The sequence below is a fragment of the Cyprinodon variegatus genome, unplaced genomic scaffold, assembly GCF_000732505.1.
Source record: "Cyprinodon variegatus isolate N-32 unplaced genomic scaffold, C_variegatus-1.0 Scaffold48, whole genome shotgun sequence".
Taxonomy (NCBI): domain Eukaryota; kingdom Metazoa; phylum Chordata; class Actinopteri; order Cyprinodontiformes; family Cyprinodontidae; genus Cyprinodon; species Cyprinodon variegatus.
Window position 1 is genome coordinate 1898962 of NW_015150501.1, and position 17174 is coordinate 1916135.

A 17174-nucleotide genomic window follows, 5' to 3' on the forward strand; every position below is an offset into this window, starting at 1 on the left:
TTTTTCAAAAAGAATAGAGTAAAATAGTATCAGCCAGTTGACAAACGTTACATAGTAACAGGTGGAGGAGGGGCAGCGCATGGTTACTCTATTATCAAGGCATCCAGAGAAAACAGTCTTTTTAATGCGTTTACTGTATTAATCAGTAGAGATAAAGAATATATTGATGGTTTCAAAGTGTGATTTGAATTTTTGAATTTTTTATTTGATGTACAGGAGCCAAAAGAGGTGCAAATGCGCTGCGAATACGCAAGTATGCAGCAAACACAAGTACTACAAAGAAGAGTATGTAAGATAAAGGTTAGACTTTCAAATACAATAAAAATACACAAACACACACAAGAAATGCAAAGAAAAATAGTGCAAAGGGAAAATGTGGTATTCAGAGAAAATAGAGAGCATCAAAGTGGAGATGTGCTGCAAACACATAAAGGATGCTAGTCAAACACACTAAACCTATGCAAGGGGAAAATGCTGCAAGCAGGGAATTGACTTAGGAAAGTTGGAAGAGTTGTAAACCAACATTAAGGGGAGACGATCATCAACCCCTACAACTGATAGACATTACCCTGTAAATCAATAACCAGTCAATAAGCAAAATGATAAACGGGAAGTTGGAGAGAGGAATGAAAAGGTTCTTTTTCACTTGAATTTTTTTTACACAGTCTTTCTGAGTATCCCCTTTATGCCAAAAGTCTAGCCCCATTTGAGTTTGTGACATCTCCCCCTAGTGGTCTGGAGCACTTCAGTTATTCAGAGCCAGTTTGCAGCTTTTCTTCCAATGAAGATATTTTTACTACTTGCAACATTTGTATATATCATATTTCTTGTATAGTGTTAGCATGATTTGTGTGTTTTCATCTGATTTCGTATTTGCAGTATTATTTCCCTTTGCTTCTCTCTATTTTCTGTGAATGCAACATTGTCCTTTTTCTAGCTGCATGCGTTTAAATTACAGACCAATATTAGAGTACATTACCGCACAGTTTGAAACCAAGACCCAAAAGAACGGAGTTATACCCATCCTCTTAGGAAAGAAATACATTTTGTTAGTACTGTTTTAATGAAAACAATCTTCAATCCTACAGAGTGATAGTTCATTAACCAGTCATGTTTCATAACCCCATTTCATACCAATCCTTTACCATTTTGTCCTTTTGTTATTCAATTTATTTCATGAATTAAACATTTCAAACCCATGAACTGTAAACATCGTAAAATCCTTTTTATTTTTTTCTTAGACCGTGGCAGCATATATTTATATATATATAAAAACACTAGTGCCTTTTGACCCACATAGAATACTCGTACGGATCACATTGGAAGCCATTTGTTGCCCTCTGGTGCTTGGAAGCATCACAATATATACATATTCTAGGGAATACTAAAGCTGAGCAGCTAAATTTATATCTTATTTTGCCATATAAAAAAATAATCTCTGCTTAATAAAGAGTAAAGCTAAAAAACACATTAATTTGTTTCTTTAATTATACCAACATATTATGAATTAATGTAATATAATGAATTACAACAGTCTATTGTTTTTGTAGTTAGGTATTTGATGTTCTGCTATAAATTCTGTCATTCAGGACATGGTAGAACCAAAGGAGGTTTAAATACAAGGAAACAGGACTTGGTGACTGCTGGTAAAGATCTTTTGAAATGTGTAAAAGTCTTCAGCTGGAGAACTGAAGTTCAGTTGCTTTGTTCTTAACCTTTTTTTTATTCACTTATGGTGACAAATTATTGTAAAAATGACAAGCATGACATGAATGCCATCTCCCTATTGACTGCACATTAAAAATCTATTTTTTTTTTTTTTCAGATTTTTTTCAGAATTTCCCTGTTTATAGGCTTGAAAACAGCTGGCTACATTCTGTTGTGTGATTTTGCTGTTCATTTCTTTATGCTCATAGTTTTTAGGTGCATCCTTGTCAAAAAAGCATTTTATGTTTAACTTCTTAGTTTTTATGTTCTTACTAATTAAGAGTTGTTTCTCTTACTTCTTAAATATTTCCAGTGGGCTCCTAGAATCAGTGTTTCTGTTAATTAGTCTCCCTCCATGCACCCTCCTTCTCTCTCACAGCTGCTCCTCATTCCATGAGATTAGCTCTTCTGATTTCCCTGCCATTCCTCCTACATTCTCTAAGAAATAATCTCCTATCTTCTCATTTCTCTCTGTTGGATTCTTCAGTTACTATTCCTGTTGCGTTTCAATATCTTATAGAAGTGACAGAGAGGAACTGGATGTTTTTATTGTTATATTAAACATCTCAATTCAGACTCACTGACTTCATTTATTCCTGTAATTGGGGTCCAAGTATATCTGAACATGATGCAGTTGAAATATAAGCTATTTATTTTAATCTTAAAGTCATGCCCCCCCACTCCACTGCCCCTACCACCTTTTAATGCTTCCCTGGGTAACAGCAAAATGGTGAAAATGACCAGCAGCAGGTTGTGACTCCCAACATTTTCATTCATCAGAAGTCAAGTGTTTTGGTAGGCCCTCTATTGGCTGCAGCAGCCTTAGTTTGATGGTGCTATGGGTCGGTTCTGGACAACAGTGATGCCATAAATTCATTATGAGCAAGCCATATATCCTGACAGATATTAGCTGTGCAGGTGCTTCTTATTGGGACTTTTATCCCTTCCCAAGGAGTCCAAACAGTAATGCACTGATCACCGCTGGCATCATTATAGTCGGTATTATTAAGAGGAGGAGGAGGGGGGGTGATGGTGGCGGTGCACAAAAATCAATACAGGATACCTTTTGCAGCGGTAGTGAAAACGAGAGAGAGGTGGAAGGGAGGGGTAGGAGGCAGGAGGAGGGAGGGATTGAAGGAGGGAGGGATGGGGGTGGTGATGTGTGAGTTGTAGCGCCTGAATGTTGCGGCCAGCCTGGTGGCAGATCGCTACAATCCTGGAGGGGAGCCGGGTCGAGTGAGCTATCTGGGGGTTCCCATATTATTACAGGAGGGGGACAAAAAGAAACAGACACAAATTTGAAAGAAATAGAGAAAGAGAGACTTAAAAACAAAAACAAAAAAACAAAGACACACAGACGGATGGACGGAGATATAGGCAAGTGTTCCGATAAGACGCGGCACCATCGGATATTAGTATAGCGACGCCGTCTTGTGTTTATTTCATCATAATTTTTTCCCATTATTTATTTCTTTTATTCATTGAAGCTGTCCGGTTTGAACGTTTATTTATTTAGATGTTTATTTATTTATCCATCGATTGATTGCGTTTTAATTACTGGCTTGTGACAGAGAGCGAAGGAGGAGGAGCGTCGGTGCCATGCGCGCTCGCTGCCGTCTTCTCTGACTGTTTGTTTGTTTGTTTCCCCATTTTATTTACAACTTGTATTCATTTATTTGTTATTAGATTTAAGAACCAAGTTGTGTTGAATGCACGATCCGATGCGTTGTGCGTACTGGATGAATGTAGACGACTAATGAGCAGCTGAACAGCAGATATATAGGCTATACTAGAGCCTCCATTTAAAATGCACACATCTGGATAATTTAGCTTTTTTTTTCTAGCAGTCTTTATCTAATATCCTGGGGTGGTTTTAAGCTGCAAAAGCGAATACCAAAGAGGGGACTCCATAAGAATAGGCTCAGCGACTGTTCTCATGCATTCCTACAGAATCTGCAGAGAAATAAGAGTATAAAATAAACTATATGTTTACTAAAGGAGAACGCTTTAACAATGAGAAGGTAGAGGGGAAAAGCGCATCAGTGTTTATTCTAAGCTTTAATTCTAGCAGAACTTTTCTTGAAGCTCCTCTATCATCCGTCTGCGTGTTGCTTACTCAAGGGACCATCCTATGTTTCTATGAGTAGAAATATAAATATGCTCTATGCACATTTAGGGTACAGCAAAACTCTAATGCATCACACGTGTACATAAAAAGTGCGCAACTGAGGCTACATGTGCACACACCTAACGGCGAATGTTGTGAGCTCTACAAACCAAATATTGCCCCAAAGCTGTCTGTCAGAAAAGAGCCAGAAGCATCTGAGGAGGACAAGGCTTGTCAACCAGCTTGTGTCAGATTATTTGCATCCAAAGGAAAGGCAGGAGGAAGAAGATCATGTTTGTTCCTTTGCCGGTGCCGTTCGTCTTTCAGAGAGCTACCCCTGACCTCAGCGCCTGGCGTCTCAAGTCCCCTCTGGCTCTCCGCTCCAACTCCGGTAAGACAGTTTTATTTATTTATTTTATTTACGTTGATATATATATATTTTTATTATTGTTTATATCCTTCTTCTTATCCTCCGTGTGTTATACACATCCTCCATGTCGGCCAGCCTTGCAGACCCGCCCCGATGCGCTTGCAGAGCTGGTGGAGCTGTCGGCGCGCGCACACCCACTTTACACACGCACTTCCCCCGGTCTCCTCTTTCTTTAAAGCCAGATTCCTGTGCATCTTTTGTTTGAATCGGCGCCTATTTGTCCTTGCGACATAAAAAAGAATAAAAATCCTCCTTTTTGCTGTCCGGTCCGATGCGCCGCTGTTTCATACACCCCCCCAGCGTCCGTGGTGCGGTTTCCTCTCCGCCTCTATGCGCTCCTTTCTCCGGGTTTTCTGGGCTCCAGCCTCCGCTCTCCGTCCTTCCCCTCTCCTCCGCTGCCTGCGCCTGAGCCTGAGCCTCCGACTCTCCCCAACTAGACTCTCGGCAGGCAGGGAATATTCATGCCAACTTATTGATCCTGCGGAGATCGATTCCGGGGCCGGTGGAAGAAGTGAGAGGGGGAGACAGAAGGAGAGAGCAAGGTGCACGGAGAAGTGCAACCATACTAAGAGAGAAGAGAATTACACCTCTTTATTCCTTTATTTGCTAAATCACATGCATGTGCTTCATTTACAGTGGCTGATTGCAAAATTGTATTTTATTATTTTTGCAAAGGCGCGCCTGAAATCCTCCCATCTTGGCCAACATCATCACTTCATCACTTGGAGTGACTGACTGCGTCTCTTTCTGTCCCATATGGCTTGGCTGCTGCGCGGTTGGTAGCGGATGGAGTGCGGAGTCAGGGGGGAGATGGGGGGAGAGAAGCCGTGGCGCCGTCTGCGTTTCATCTGCGCTCATGTGGAATAAAGGGGGACGCATGGAGGGAGCATCCGGAGCGGGCTCAGTTTTTAAGTTGCTTCTGTCAGAGGGCTGTAAGCTCAGTCCAAACCGCCTGCTCTATTTTCCCGGCATGCAACAGCTGCCTCATTGTCCCCCTGTTTGTTGGCGATTAAGAACCTCAATAGTTTAACAGTAGTTGGCGAAGGCATGTGCATGGGCAGATATGAACCTGCTTGCACACATGCACATATTTTATGCAGGTTTTCTGCAAGAGTTAAACCATTAAAAGGTTGATTTATCTATAATAAAAATACATAAAGTTACTACACTCATAGTGTTATATTCCAAGCACTTATTTCAAGCAATGCTGATGATTATGACTTACTGAAATGGCTCCTCTCCAACGTGAGGTTCTCAATCATATTTATGGAAAGTTGAGTGGAAGGAAAAAAGAAAACAATGTTATCCATCTATTCATCCATTTTCTGTCACACTTTAGCAATACTAGGGCGCAAGGGGTGCTGGTGCCTATCTCCAGCTGTCTAAGAGTGAGAAAACAATACTAAAGCAATATAAATATTCAAACCCTTGAACTGTTTGGGAGTTTAAGGGAGATACACGAAAAGTGGCGTCATAGGTTCAAAAGGCACCATGCACTGATGGTGCAGGACTGGAACTGTCTTCTTCCTTGTATGAGCCACTCGGAGACGTCAACTTATGTGGTCTGGGGAGGAAAAGGGGACTTGACTGTTGTAGTGCTCTAAAAATCAACTTAACATTTCATTTGGAAATCATGGTCCCAGAGTACGGGGAGAAGTGGAGATTCACAGAATCCAAGTTCCTTGAGGTAAGAGATGATGTGAGGTGTCCTGTCCTCTGCTTGTTGTGGTGCATGTGTTTTATCAAGTCCACAGTCAATGCAACTGTCTGATGGGGAAGTTTAGAGTCCTTCGGGCATCTCTCTTCTTACAAGTCTTATAGAAATAACAAATGAATTTCTTGCAGGGAAGATACCCTGGAGTATTTGATAGTGTTATATTTTTTTTTTACTGTATTGTTGGCGATGTTAAATTCTGTTACACGGTAAAATAAATACAAGTAAAATAATGACACTTTAAAGCTGGCAGTTCTGGAATTTTAAGGAGGCATTTGTTTATTTTATTACAATATTTAATTCACTGCATTTTTCCTTTTTTCAATTGCTGTAAATGTCATTTAGGGTATTCTTTGCAAAGCAAAAGGGGCCCAGCTAGAAAAGTTTGAGAAACCCTGAACTTCAAGGTAATCCCAAAGTCACTCCTGAAGTGTGGCTACATAAACACAGAAATCAGGACCAGTTATTTTTCCATTCCTTATGGAACAGTTAACTTCTACTGAAAAATTTACAAAATTCTCTCCAACTAAGTAAAGACAGGAACTTATAAAAACTCAGCAACAGATATAGGGTCACCTGGATCAGTTTATTTAAATGATTAATTCTCCCAATTATTTAGTTCAACTACATTCTGCAGGCAATAAGCATGGCTTTAGGATCATAATGAGCTTTTTAGCAAATTTTAGGAGAAGTAGAAGGCAGACGTTTCTGTAGAGCTAAATGGATGTAATTCTTCCTGTTTGACATATTCAGACACTAAATGAACTTGTTTGATAATAGTACACTGCTGTGTGTCTCCAGTACCTGCATGAAACAGATGACAAAAAGTCTAAAATATTTTTTCAATCAGACAGAATATCTATGAAAATCTTTACATTTAAGTTCATTTTAAACTCTTACAATGCTTTTTTTTTTTTTTTTTTTTTTTTTTTTTTTTTTTTTTTTTCACCAGATATGTTCTGGGTCCATTTCACAAAGTAGGTTTACTGAAAACTTTTCTAAACCTAAAATATAGAAAACTCAGAGTTTTTCCGTTTCACAAAGAGAGTTTCCTCAACATCTGTTTCAGTCACCGTAGTAACATTCTCTCAATTTAGAGTTGCAGATTTGAATCTGCAACTCTAAATTGAGAGAATTGAGAGAGTTTTTTTTTAAACCTACTTCTAGAAACGGACCCCTGGTCTGAATGAGGTTCACATGTCATTGGTAGTGCATCGCTTCTAAAATATATTTTCCCATGTAAATCATCTTTGACTTCTGCTTGACCATTTGGCCCATGCAATCTTACTGGAGGTGTTAGCAAGTGTTGGAATAGCTGCCAGCTTCAGCTTCTGTTACCAAATAATGATCCCAGAACTTAATTCAGATATCCTGAACCACAATTTCCCAGTAACGCTTTTCCAAATCTGCTTTGCCATGTTTGCTTTTGAATAAAGCCAGCTTTACCTCCCTGTAAAGGCAGAGACAAAGGAAAAATGATGGAGATAAAGAGAGAAAAGGGGCATACAGGGATGGGAATGACTTTTTAACCTGCCATTCCTCCGGGGACATACCCAAAAGGGGGATGGGACAGATGTTGGGCATAGGCTGAGGCAAGGGAACCCAGGGGGAGGAATTTGAGTTGAAAAATGGCAAATGTTTAAATAAGAAGTGTAAGAGGAGAAAATTGAGTAAAAATAAGTTAGATGACATAGTGAAAAACGAGGAGGGTGAGGAAAAACTCAGTTTGAGCTCAAGAGATGAGGCTAAACCACAGATGAGCCATAATGTTGCACCCTCCCAGGCCGCGGCCTTGCATCTGAATAAGCAGACAAACGGATTGGGGTGTGTGCGCAGGCGGCGGTGCTCCTTGGATGAGGGCGATGACAGTGATTCACAATGCTATGCTGATTTTATTCTGCTTAGATAAAGCAGAACTCTGAAATGTCCTTCTTGAGAATTGCAGGGTTGTTCACTGCAAGGGTGTTTGGTCGATTCACAAATCCGTGAATGACACAAAATTATGAATACAAGAACAGGCTGAAAGTGAGGATGTGTTGGAGCAAAGAAACAGTGATACAACAGAAAAATCGGACACTTAAAAGATGTGCATTTAGATATTATTGGTGAGAGTTTTATGATTTTTTTTATCTTTAATGCTTGCTTTCAAAGCCATCACTGCTAAATTGTAATATATTTCATCATATTACAACAGACTTTATATGTAAAGTTGTGCATAAGAAAAAGAAAAAAAGAGATCTATGTGTCTCTTATATAAAAACAAAACAAATCAAATGTGTGGTATTCATATGAATTTAGCCCCCATAATCTGAAAACCCCAAAAAGTGAGACCATCCACCTCAGATATTGCCTAGTTAGTAGAGTCCATTCGTGAAGGTTTGTAGAAGAACATTGGAATCATGAAGACACAGTAACACAGCATACAGGTCAGGATGGACACATATTAGATGAGAGGAAGATTGATTAAGCCATATGCAGGCTAATAAACGTGAAGCTTTAGAGGCTGAAAAACATTTGAGACTGAAGAAGAGGTTCATCTTCCTACAGGTCAGCTACAATGGAATAGTTTATGTCAAAACATTCTTAGGTGTTAAAATGGCCTAGTTAAAGTACAGACTAAAATTGGGAATGTGCTGCTTGAAAATTGGTGTTTGAGTTTGCGTAGTCCTACTGAGGTTAAGCTTTTTGCAAAGAGGAAATGTAAAAAAAAAAAAAAAAGGTTCAGCCTCTAGATGTGCAAAAAAGTAGCGCTGTAGCTGCAATGAGAACAGTACTGTAAAGTATTGCTTCAGAGGGGCTGGATACGATATAGGCCATGCATTTCAGATTATCCATTGTAATGAAATAATGTATTCCTTTTCTTACACTGTGGAGTTATGCATCGATAACATTTCACCAAAGTATTTCGAGGTAGCAAAAGAAAAAGAAAAGCTTCAAGTGGACATGAAGGCACACAGATTTCCCATGTAGTCACTGGGCTTTTGACTTGATCTCTCAGTTAACTTGTCTCTTTGACTGGTGGCAGCTACTTGACTCCTCCGCGTCAGAGCTTTGTGTGAGGTCAGAGGTCACAGAGGCAGTGTTAGACTCAGCCCCACCTGACCCTTCTCGCTCGCCCCCCCCTGTGTGTTCATTCTCTTTTATGTTACAACAGGCCTCAAGCACTCATGCACAACCCCTGTGGGGGCTCTCCACACACAAAGCACATGAACACACACACACACATCATCATGAAACAGACAAGCCTTCACATACAGTACCATAAAACAAGCGTGTTAGACCCTTTTCCACCTGGATAGAGAGCTGCTGTAACCCATCCAAGTTTTGTTCTATTTTTAATGGCACCATGTCTGTGAAAGGTACAGGTCAGTGGCATCGCTGTGTGAACTACCTGTGTGTACGTAGTAAAGTGGTTTGAAGAGGCATCAGCATTAACCGGCGTATGAAAGTTTAATGGGACATAGAGGAGAAACCGCCGAGTTACCCGCACAGCGTTTGGCTTGGTGGGATGTGATATGATGGGACATCAAGGAGGCAGGAAACTGCATTTTTTCCTCAAGTAGACACTCACACACATACACAGAGATTCAGTTCATCTTCACTATGCGCTTTCTGTCACACAACATTAACCAGCGCTTCCTGCAAGTCTGACTCTTTCTCACACATTCGGGCGATTACACTTAGAAAGGCTTCAAATTTCAGATTTCAAATTCTTATTTTTTTTGTTGCTGTTTCTCTTTCACTGCTGGTATCAAGCAGTGATATTTGAAGGGATTGCTGCTACTAAGACTACTCTATTTGCAGTTTTGTAAAGTAGATCTTGATAAAAGAAAGATTCTGTTAGCTGATACTGAGTTACAGTTTTCTTCTAATCTAAAGTGTGAAGAATTTAAAGTTGCTCTGTTGTAAAATCAACAAAGCATCAAGTGTTTTTTTGTGCTCTAGACATATACACTCCACATTTTCTAAAAATATAAATTTTCCATGGATATTTCTTTAATCTTTTGTAATGCCCCTGAGCTGTACTTCCAAAAGCTTTTCAAAGGTTTTGGAAACTTTTTCTCTTTAACACCCAAACAACCTTACTCAGATCATTAATCTACTCATAAAAGATTATGTTTTTTACACTTCCAAAGATCTGTCAGTCGGGTTTTTCAAGATACTGAATCTGTAATTTTATCATTTTTAAATGCTGCAAAACAAAAACAAAAATGGCTGCAGATTCTTTGAATGCAGCAGTACACATTAATCTACAGAAAGATGGGGGAATTAAAGTAGATTAAACATTAAGGCATCAATAACGAACTTAAACCTTGTCTAAAAACACAAGCTGCTGATCACAGTAGATTTCCTCAAAAAATGATTGGATCTCTTAATTTAATTCATTTAAAAATTGGGAAACAAAGCAATATTTCAGTATGTCAATATGTGGCAGATTGATTGAAGGAACATCTCCACTCACTTGTAGCTCATTATGCTTGCTCTACTTAAAAAAACAAATATATTTTCTTGCTACAAGACATAAGGACATGCATGCATCTACTCTGAGTCTATGTAAAGAGGGAAAAAGTGTGCACAAGTATGAACACGTGTGCAAAACCTGTGTGTGCAGGTATAGATTGGTTTGTGAAAGGGGAGCGTGCAAGTCGCAGTGTTAACATGATTGCAAATGACAAAATGTCAACCTGGGTTTGTTAGCAACATAATGGGGAATCAATAGACACGAGAAAGATGTCAATACTACATGCTTTATTGCATTAAGCTACCTCTCTCCTCCTCTGTGACTCTCTCTCTTCCCCTCTCTCTCTACTCTTCTTTTCCTATTTCTTTCCCACTCTCTGCTCTCTGTCACAACCCGAACCCCTCTCACTCCCTCTGCTCTGCTCCGTTCTGCTCTCCCTGTGGTAGTAGAATTAGATTGCTGTTTATGAGGCAGCTGCAGAGTCCTGAATGTAGCACACTGATGTCAAGGTGCTTCAGCAGCTAATGGGCTATCAGTTGGTCTATATCAGTTTGACAATGTGACAAGACCCAAAGAAGGCAGGCGGGGTTTATGTTTAGTAGATGTTTGTGACTCAGGCATGAAAGTCAGAATCAGATTTACTTCTAAAATCAGTGTGTTGCATTACGGGCATGTAATCATACCCTCACAATAATTACTGTGACTTTACACTCCTAAGATACACAATGTGAACTAAGCCTGTTACTTGTTTTTTAGACAAATCCACATAGGTTCTGTCTGCTAGTGTATAATGACACCATTAGTAAAGATGTCTTATTTGTGTCACATCACAGATAATCCTATTAAATGTTTAGCTCTTATGGATTTGCACAGGTGTTCACATGCAGCAGAAGGCTTTAAATGCATATTTATTTTATTCTTGGGAATTGTGTGTTTGCTGGTTGAGATTAATGATGTATTTATGCTCATCAGCAGCACTGAGTGGTATTAAGTTTCCCCAAAGGACCACAGGGATCACATGGATATAAGGTACATGTTCAACCCTCGGTAGCCATTAACAGAAGTGTTTTGACATTTTACAAGCCTAAACTTCAGTGTATCTTGGTAGGATTGTGTATGTTAAACCAAAACAAAAAAGGAAAATGAACAATCTATTCATCAGTCCATTTACTATACCTGCTTAATTCTTAACTTAGTGTTTAACTCGAGCCATGTAGTGGACACGTAGTGAAGCATAACTGAACTTTTGGTGGAGAATAATCAGTGCACATCGGGTTTACACATGTTACCATGGCAGTGGTTCCATGATGCTGTGGGAATGATTATCATCGACCATAACAGGGAAGCTGGTAATAGAACCTCTAAGGTTGAATGGAGCTAAAAACAGAGCAATCCTGGAAAAGATTTAAGTCAAATATGAAAGATTTCCTTCAAAACCTACAATGGCTGTTTTGATCTAAGCCTATTCCTGTTCTAGAATGGCCCAGTCAAAGTCCAGATTGAAAATTCTCTCTGTACCAACTGTCTCCATCCAAACAAACTGAGCTATGATGACTTTGTTAAGAAGAATGTGTAAAGATTTCAGTCTTTTGAATTGCAAAACAGACAGAAGCTGTTATGGTAGCAAAAGGATGCACAGATACAAGCCACAACTGTCAATTTTTTTCTTTTTTAAGAACGCATTGATCCACATCCCATTGATAGATATTCACATATATGCCCACATATACTGTTCAAGTAGTTTGAATGCTTTTACTCAGCGAAAGTGACCTTTACAGCCATGCTGTAAATGTCCATACCATGACAAAGACTCTTTGAAGTAAACACAGCGGGATGTCATTAAAAAAATATCATTCAGAGACCTCGATGAGTCGAATTAACAGCCTGATAAGGTCTGAACCGTTGCAGGCAGACTTGGTGTGGTTGTTAAATGTGTTTCCAGCTAAATAAAGCCCAACATTCACCCTAACCAGGAGCGGGGTGAGCGGGCCACTTAATCAGACGCAGAGACCTTAATCAGCTGAAGAACACACACACACCAGGATGGATGAAGAGTGTGTGGTATTTGTGAAGGTGTGTGCAGTGCAGTTAATCAACACATCAGCAGGACTAAACACATACAAACCTCCTGACTCCATTCTAGATATTGATTTATACTCCTTTCTGTGGTCTTTGCTCCCATTCCTCTTTTCGCTCTCCCTTGGAGCATCTCTCTCTGAGAGCGTGTGGATGCTTGGTCAGCGGTAGAAGGTCTGTTATCAGGGATTGAGTGGACATCTCAACAGGCTGCCAATCACAAACAGCTAACCGTCAATAAGTCACAGTATGACTTGGACTCCCACAGCTTCTTAACCTTTATTAACTTATTACAGATACTATTTCCACAAAGTCTTCTCTCAAATCCTCCTGGTAAGTTGGAGCTAAAATATACGTAAATCTTTCATGCATGATGCCCAACATCCGAAGAGATGACTGATTTAGAGACTACCAATTGTGTTTCCCCCAGCTGACGTCTTCTTTTGTTGTTGATTGCTACGGGCTGTCACCTCTGCCACCCGGCTCATGTGTCAGTACATTTAGATAATAAAAAAGACCAATAAAACCCAGGGGTTTGATTGGGTGTCTCCCTTTTAGCCCAGTAGAGCAGGAGATCTAAATCAGAGCCACCTCTCGCCCATTTCATTTAGCTGATAAGATTTATGGTAATGAAGGGGTCCTATTAACCTTAGGGGTTCCACCACATGTCCTTCAGAGTGAGGGCGGATGAAAGTGCTCAGCGTTCAGGATTTTGAAGCAGAGGCGGTGAACGTGTCTTCTAGAGGCTCTGTCACATCTCTCCCTAGCATACACAGACATTCACAGGGAGCGTAGAGTCCCCCCCTCAAAGCACCGCGGCCCTTTGAGAGAGCTGAATGCATGTTTAATCTCCGTTCTCTCTTTTTTCTTCTCACCATTTTCCCCGTTCTTGATCCCCTCTATCCTTCCTGCTCTCTGTCCCTCTCTCAGCAGGAGCATTCTGTTCTGAAATTAATCTGTTGTACTTCAACACCTCCTCTGCTTCTCATTTCCCTCCCTTGTGCTACCTCTCTTACCCCCGCCTGTCTCCAAGAAGAGCATAAGCAAACTCTTTTTATCTCAGCTGCTGATAAAGGAGTCATTAGCCAAAAATATGAATGTATTTTAACTAAGATTTCATCATGTTAAAAAATACCAACCCTCTTTGTGTTTTATTGGGATTTTATGTGATGGACAAACACAAAGTAGTAGCCTACCAACTGGATGATAGAATCAAAAATACAAAACACTTGTAAAAATTAGGTTTTACGTTTGATTTATATCTATACTGGGGTCAGACTTTGACTGGGCCATTCTACCACATGATTGGTTGGTTGTTAGTCTAGGCTCTTTAAACCTCTCAACTAGAAGAAAGTGTCCCCATAGCATGATGCTGCCTCCTCTGTGTTTTTTTTTAAGTTGGGTTGTCGTGCATACACCTAGAATCAGAGTTAGCTTTATATCTTGCGTGTTGCTTTGCTTGTCTTCCAAGCAGAACACCTCCCAAATGTCTACTGTGACCCTCACATGGTTTGTTGCAATTTGCAAATGCAGCTTTTCACCTCTTCTTCCTTATGTCAAATTAAAGCAGATTGACCACATATGCCAGCTTTTTTATAGTTCTATTTCCTAGCAAATAATAACAAAAACAAACTCATAACCTTTTTTTTTATTCCATTTCATATGAGCTGCTTTGTGTTGGTCTGGGACAGAGATGTTCTTAAGCGGTCTGAGGGCCATTTGTAGCCCCTGGATAGATTTTCTTTTCTTTTGCGGACCTTCTAAGTAATGTGTGAATTAAACTTGGCTCACAAGCACAACAGACAGACAAAGAAAACAAAAATGAATTAAAATCTTCATAAAACACAAAGAATCATTCCTTTCAAAACAACACTTTTACTTCAAAGGTAGTTTATGCAGTAACAATCACTTAGAGGCTAACTTAAGTGCACCCATTTCTGTTTTCAATCAATTGATGATTATAATAAACGTTTTTATTTTCAAGCATTGACAGAATATTTTCTTATTTTAGAAAATTTACCTTATTTTATCTTTCTTTTTTTAAAATTGGGACCAACAGAATTTGCAAATAGGGAGCTTTTCTTGTGATAATTAAACCATGCGTAACCCTTGTCAAATTTTGTATCAATAGTGATTTTCATCTATTTAGCACAAAAATTCCCAACACTTTATTTATTTTGCAGGATAAGTTTATTTCTCTGAAGGAAAAATGTAGACAGTTTCTGTTGATGTTAGTTTTCAATTCAGTTTTCATTCATTTTTGGCCTACAAGTTTAATGGCATAACGCTCTGGTCTTGGACAAAAAGTCACCAAATATGTCATTGCCCTTTGTGTACAAATATTCTGGCAAGATGCTGAACTCATCTCTACTCAGTCAAATTGTATTTCCACTTTCATAACCAAATCTCCACACTGTGGGACAGTAAAGACATTTCTATGTTCATCTAAAAGAGCTGTCCCAGAAAAAAAATATCAAAAATAAACATTTGAAACTCTTCCTGCCTGCTCCGCCTTTCTGGTCCTTTTAATTTCCTTGTGGTCTTAGAATATTAGGAAGCAAAGAAAAGAAGGGTGGTATCTTGGGATGTCAGAGGGAGGCACAACCCCTCCCTCCTCCGTACAAGGGCTGCACCCCTCTGTCCCTTTGTCTGCTTGTAAAAAAAGGGGGGCATGGGAGGAGGTGCAGAGCAGGGGACGTTAGAGGAGTGACTAAGTGACCCCTCTCTCCCCTCTCTTTTGACGCGTCCATGTTCTGTCCATCCCGCCGTTGACGTCCCTCTCCCTCCCTTTCATCCTGTTTCGTTCCTCCTGTTTTCAGCCTGGTTAAATCGGCCCTGCGTGTCCTGGCCCTCTCTCCCTCGCTACATCTTCACATCTTGGAGCCGGGTGCGGTGGGAGGGGGGCAGCAGCCTTCCTGCCAAAGTGTCTGCAGGACACATTAAGGCCCATAAAAGCCTAGTCTGCCGTCGCACTCTTAACCACCAGTCAGAGGTAGTGTGCAAAAGTGACTTTAAATGAGTCTGTGATTACCTTGGAACATGGGCACACGGCGAAGTTGCCAAGAGAGTGTGAGACAAGGCCAAGGCATCACAGAGAGAGGGAAAGTGCATTTCTCTGCATTGTTTCCTGAATCTCGTAAGGAAAAAAATTGAGCGGGGATTAAAAGTCGTTCGTGCGGTAGCTCCTATAAAAGCTAAAAAGGCCGTCTAAGTGGAAGAAACGGTGACGGACCTAAAGTCTCCCTCCCCCACAAATGCAACCTGCTCGTCCCTTTCCTCCCCTTCACCCCTTCCACCTAATTGGCCACATGCTGCCATGAGTGACAAGTGTAATCATCAGTCAAATTATGATGCAGGGGCTGGTGGGGAGGGTATGTAAGGTGGAGGTGGAAGAGAGGAGCAGAAGGTGGTGGGAGCAGGAGGAGTGTATATAAGTGGGGGGTGAGTTTGAAAGGATGCGCTTTGATCAGAGGCAGAGAGGGGGCGAGTGGGCAAACTGACAGAGCAACATGGAAACCTGCTGTCCACACACCTGCTGCTTCATAGATGGGCAACATTAGCACCCTCAGGACCTCACAATGGAATAAAAGAGCAAAGGAAAGCTTTTCAGCAGCACATATAACAACTGTCATACAAAGTAGTGTTTCCCATTATTTGTTTTTAGTGTGACTGCAAAATGCAACAGGACTTTGAAGACTTTTCTGCAGCATTTTAGACACTATATATCTAGATGTCACAACATCCTTACGTTTATATGTTTAAACTCTCCCTAAGCTTCTAGAGTTATAGCTACTCGTGTTGTGATTGGGATTTTGATGAAACCCCAGCGGGTGGTACCAACTCGGTCTTTGTTTCCTCTCTCCAGAACGTCAGGCCCGGTTCATGTGATGTTTGTGCTATACTTGGTCACTCAGAGCAGATGTTGGCTTTCCAGCCGGCTAACAAGGTTTAGAGTAATTAGAAGTGCTGATGAGGCGCTTTGATTCTCAGGCTGTGGCGGCGGTCTCATTAGCGGCTAGCTGTGGCTAGCGCTGCAGCAGTCACATCCTATTAGGCGGCTCAATGTACTCTTTGAATTAAGAGCAGGAGATTAGGAGGAGATGAAAACGGTCTGCGTATACACACACAAATACATATGCACACATGCACACAGGGAGACAGATGACTCGGAGTGTTTTGAAAAGATCAGCAAAGTTCACATCTGCTCTCTCCTGTAATGAGATTGAAAGCAGAACTAAAACAGTTGGATGACGGAGAATTTACACAGGAATATAACAGACGGTTTGAATTCACCATCATTTAGGCCAGTGGTTGCCAAGCTTTGTAGAGACGGAAGAGATTTGTGACCCCATCTACGAGTTGAGCCTAACAGGACTGGTATATTGACTGCACACGTTTTTACAGCTTTAACTGACAGCTTTTTAGCATTTTAAAATAATCACTAATGTTTTTTTATTTTAGAACTGGTAGTTTGGCCTGATTTTAATTCGACATTTGCCACATCTTGACATAAGAATAAGTGAAGTCTAAATGAAAGATAATTATTATTGAAATCTAGTCCATCACTTTGCAGCTTTGCAAAAAACAAAAAAAAAAACAGCTATGTTTCAAGCTTGTGCTTTTTTTGCCATATTTTGGCCAATTAATTGACTCAGATTTCAGTTCTGATACCGTAGTT

The 17174-nt window shown here is 40.3% G+C and overlaps 1 protein-coding gene across 5 annotated transcripts in view; it reads left to right on the forward strand.

The window, feature by feature from the left end:
- The window catches only part of pou2f2 (POU class 2 homeobox 2), an 85316-nt gene that overhangs the window by 27782 nt on the left and 40360 nt on the right, over positions 1-17174 (forward strand). For 4 of the 5 annotated variants that reach the window (XM_015370846.1, XM_015370847.1, XM_015370852.1 and 1 more), the window contains exon 1: positions 1824-4205. The exons of the other annotated variant lie outside the window; for it this stretch is intronic. In XM_015370846.1, coding sequence (XP_015226332.1) covers positions 4106-4205 — 100 coding nt within the window. In that variant the 5' untranslated portion in view covers positions 1824-4105. Of the gene's footprint in view, positions 1-1823; positions 4206-17174 lie in introns of those variants that run through there. 5 annotated transcript variants of the gene reach the window in all.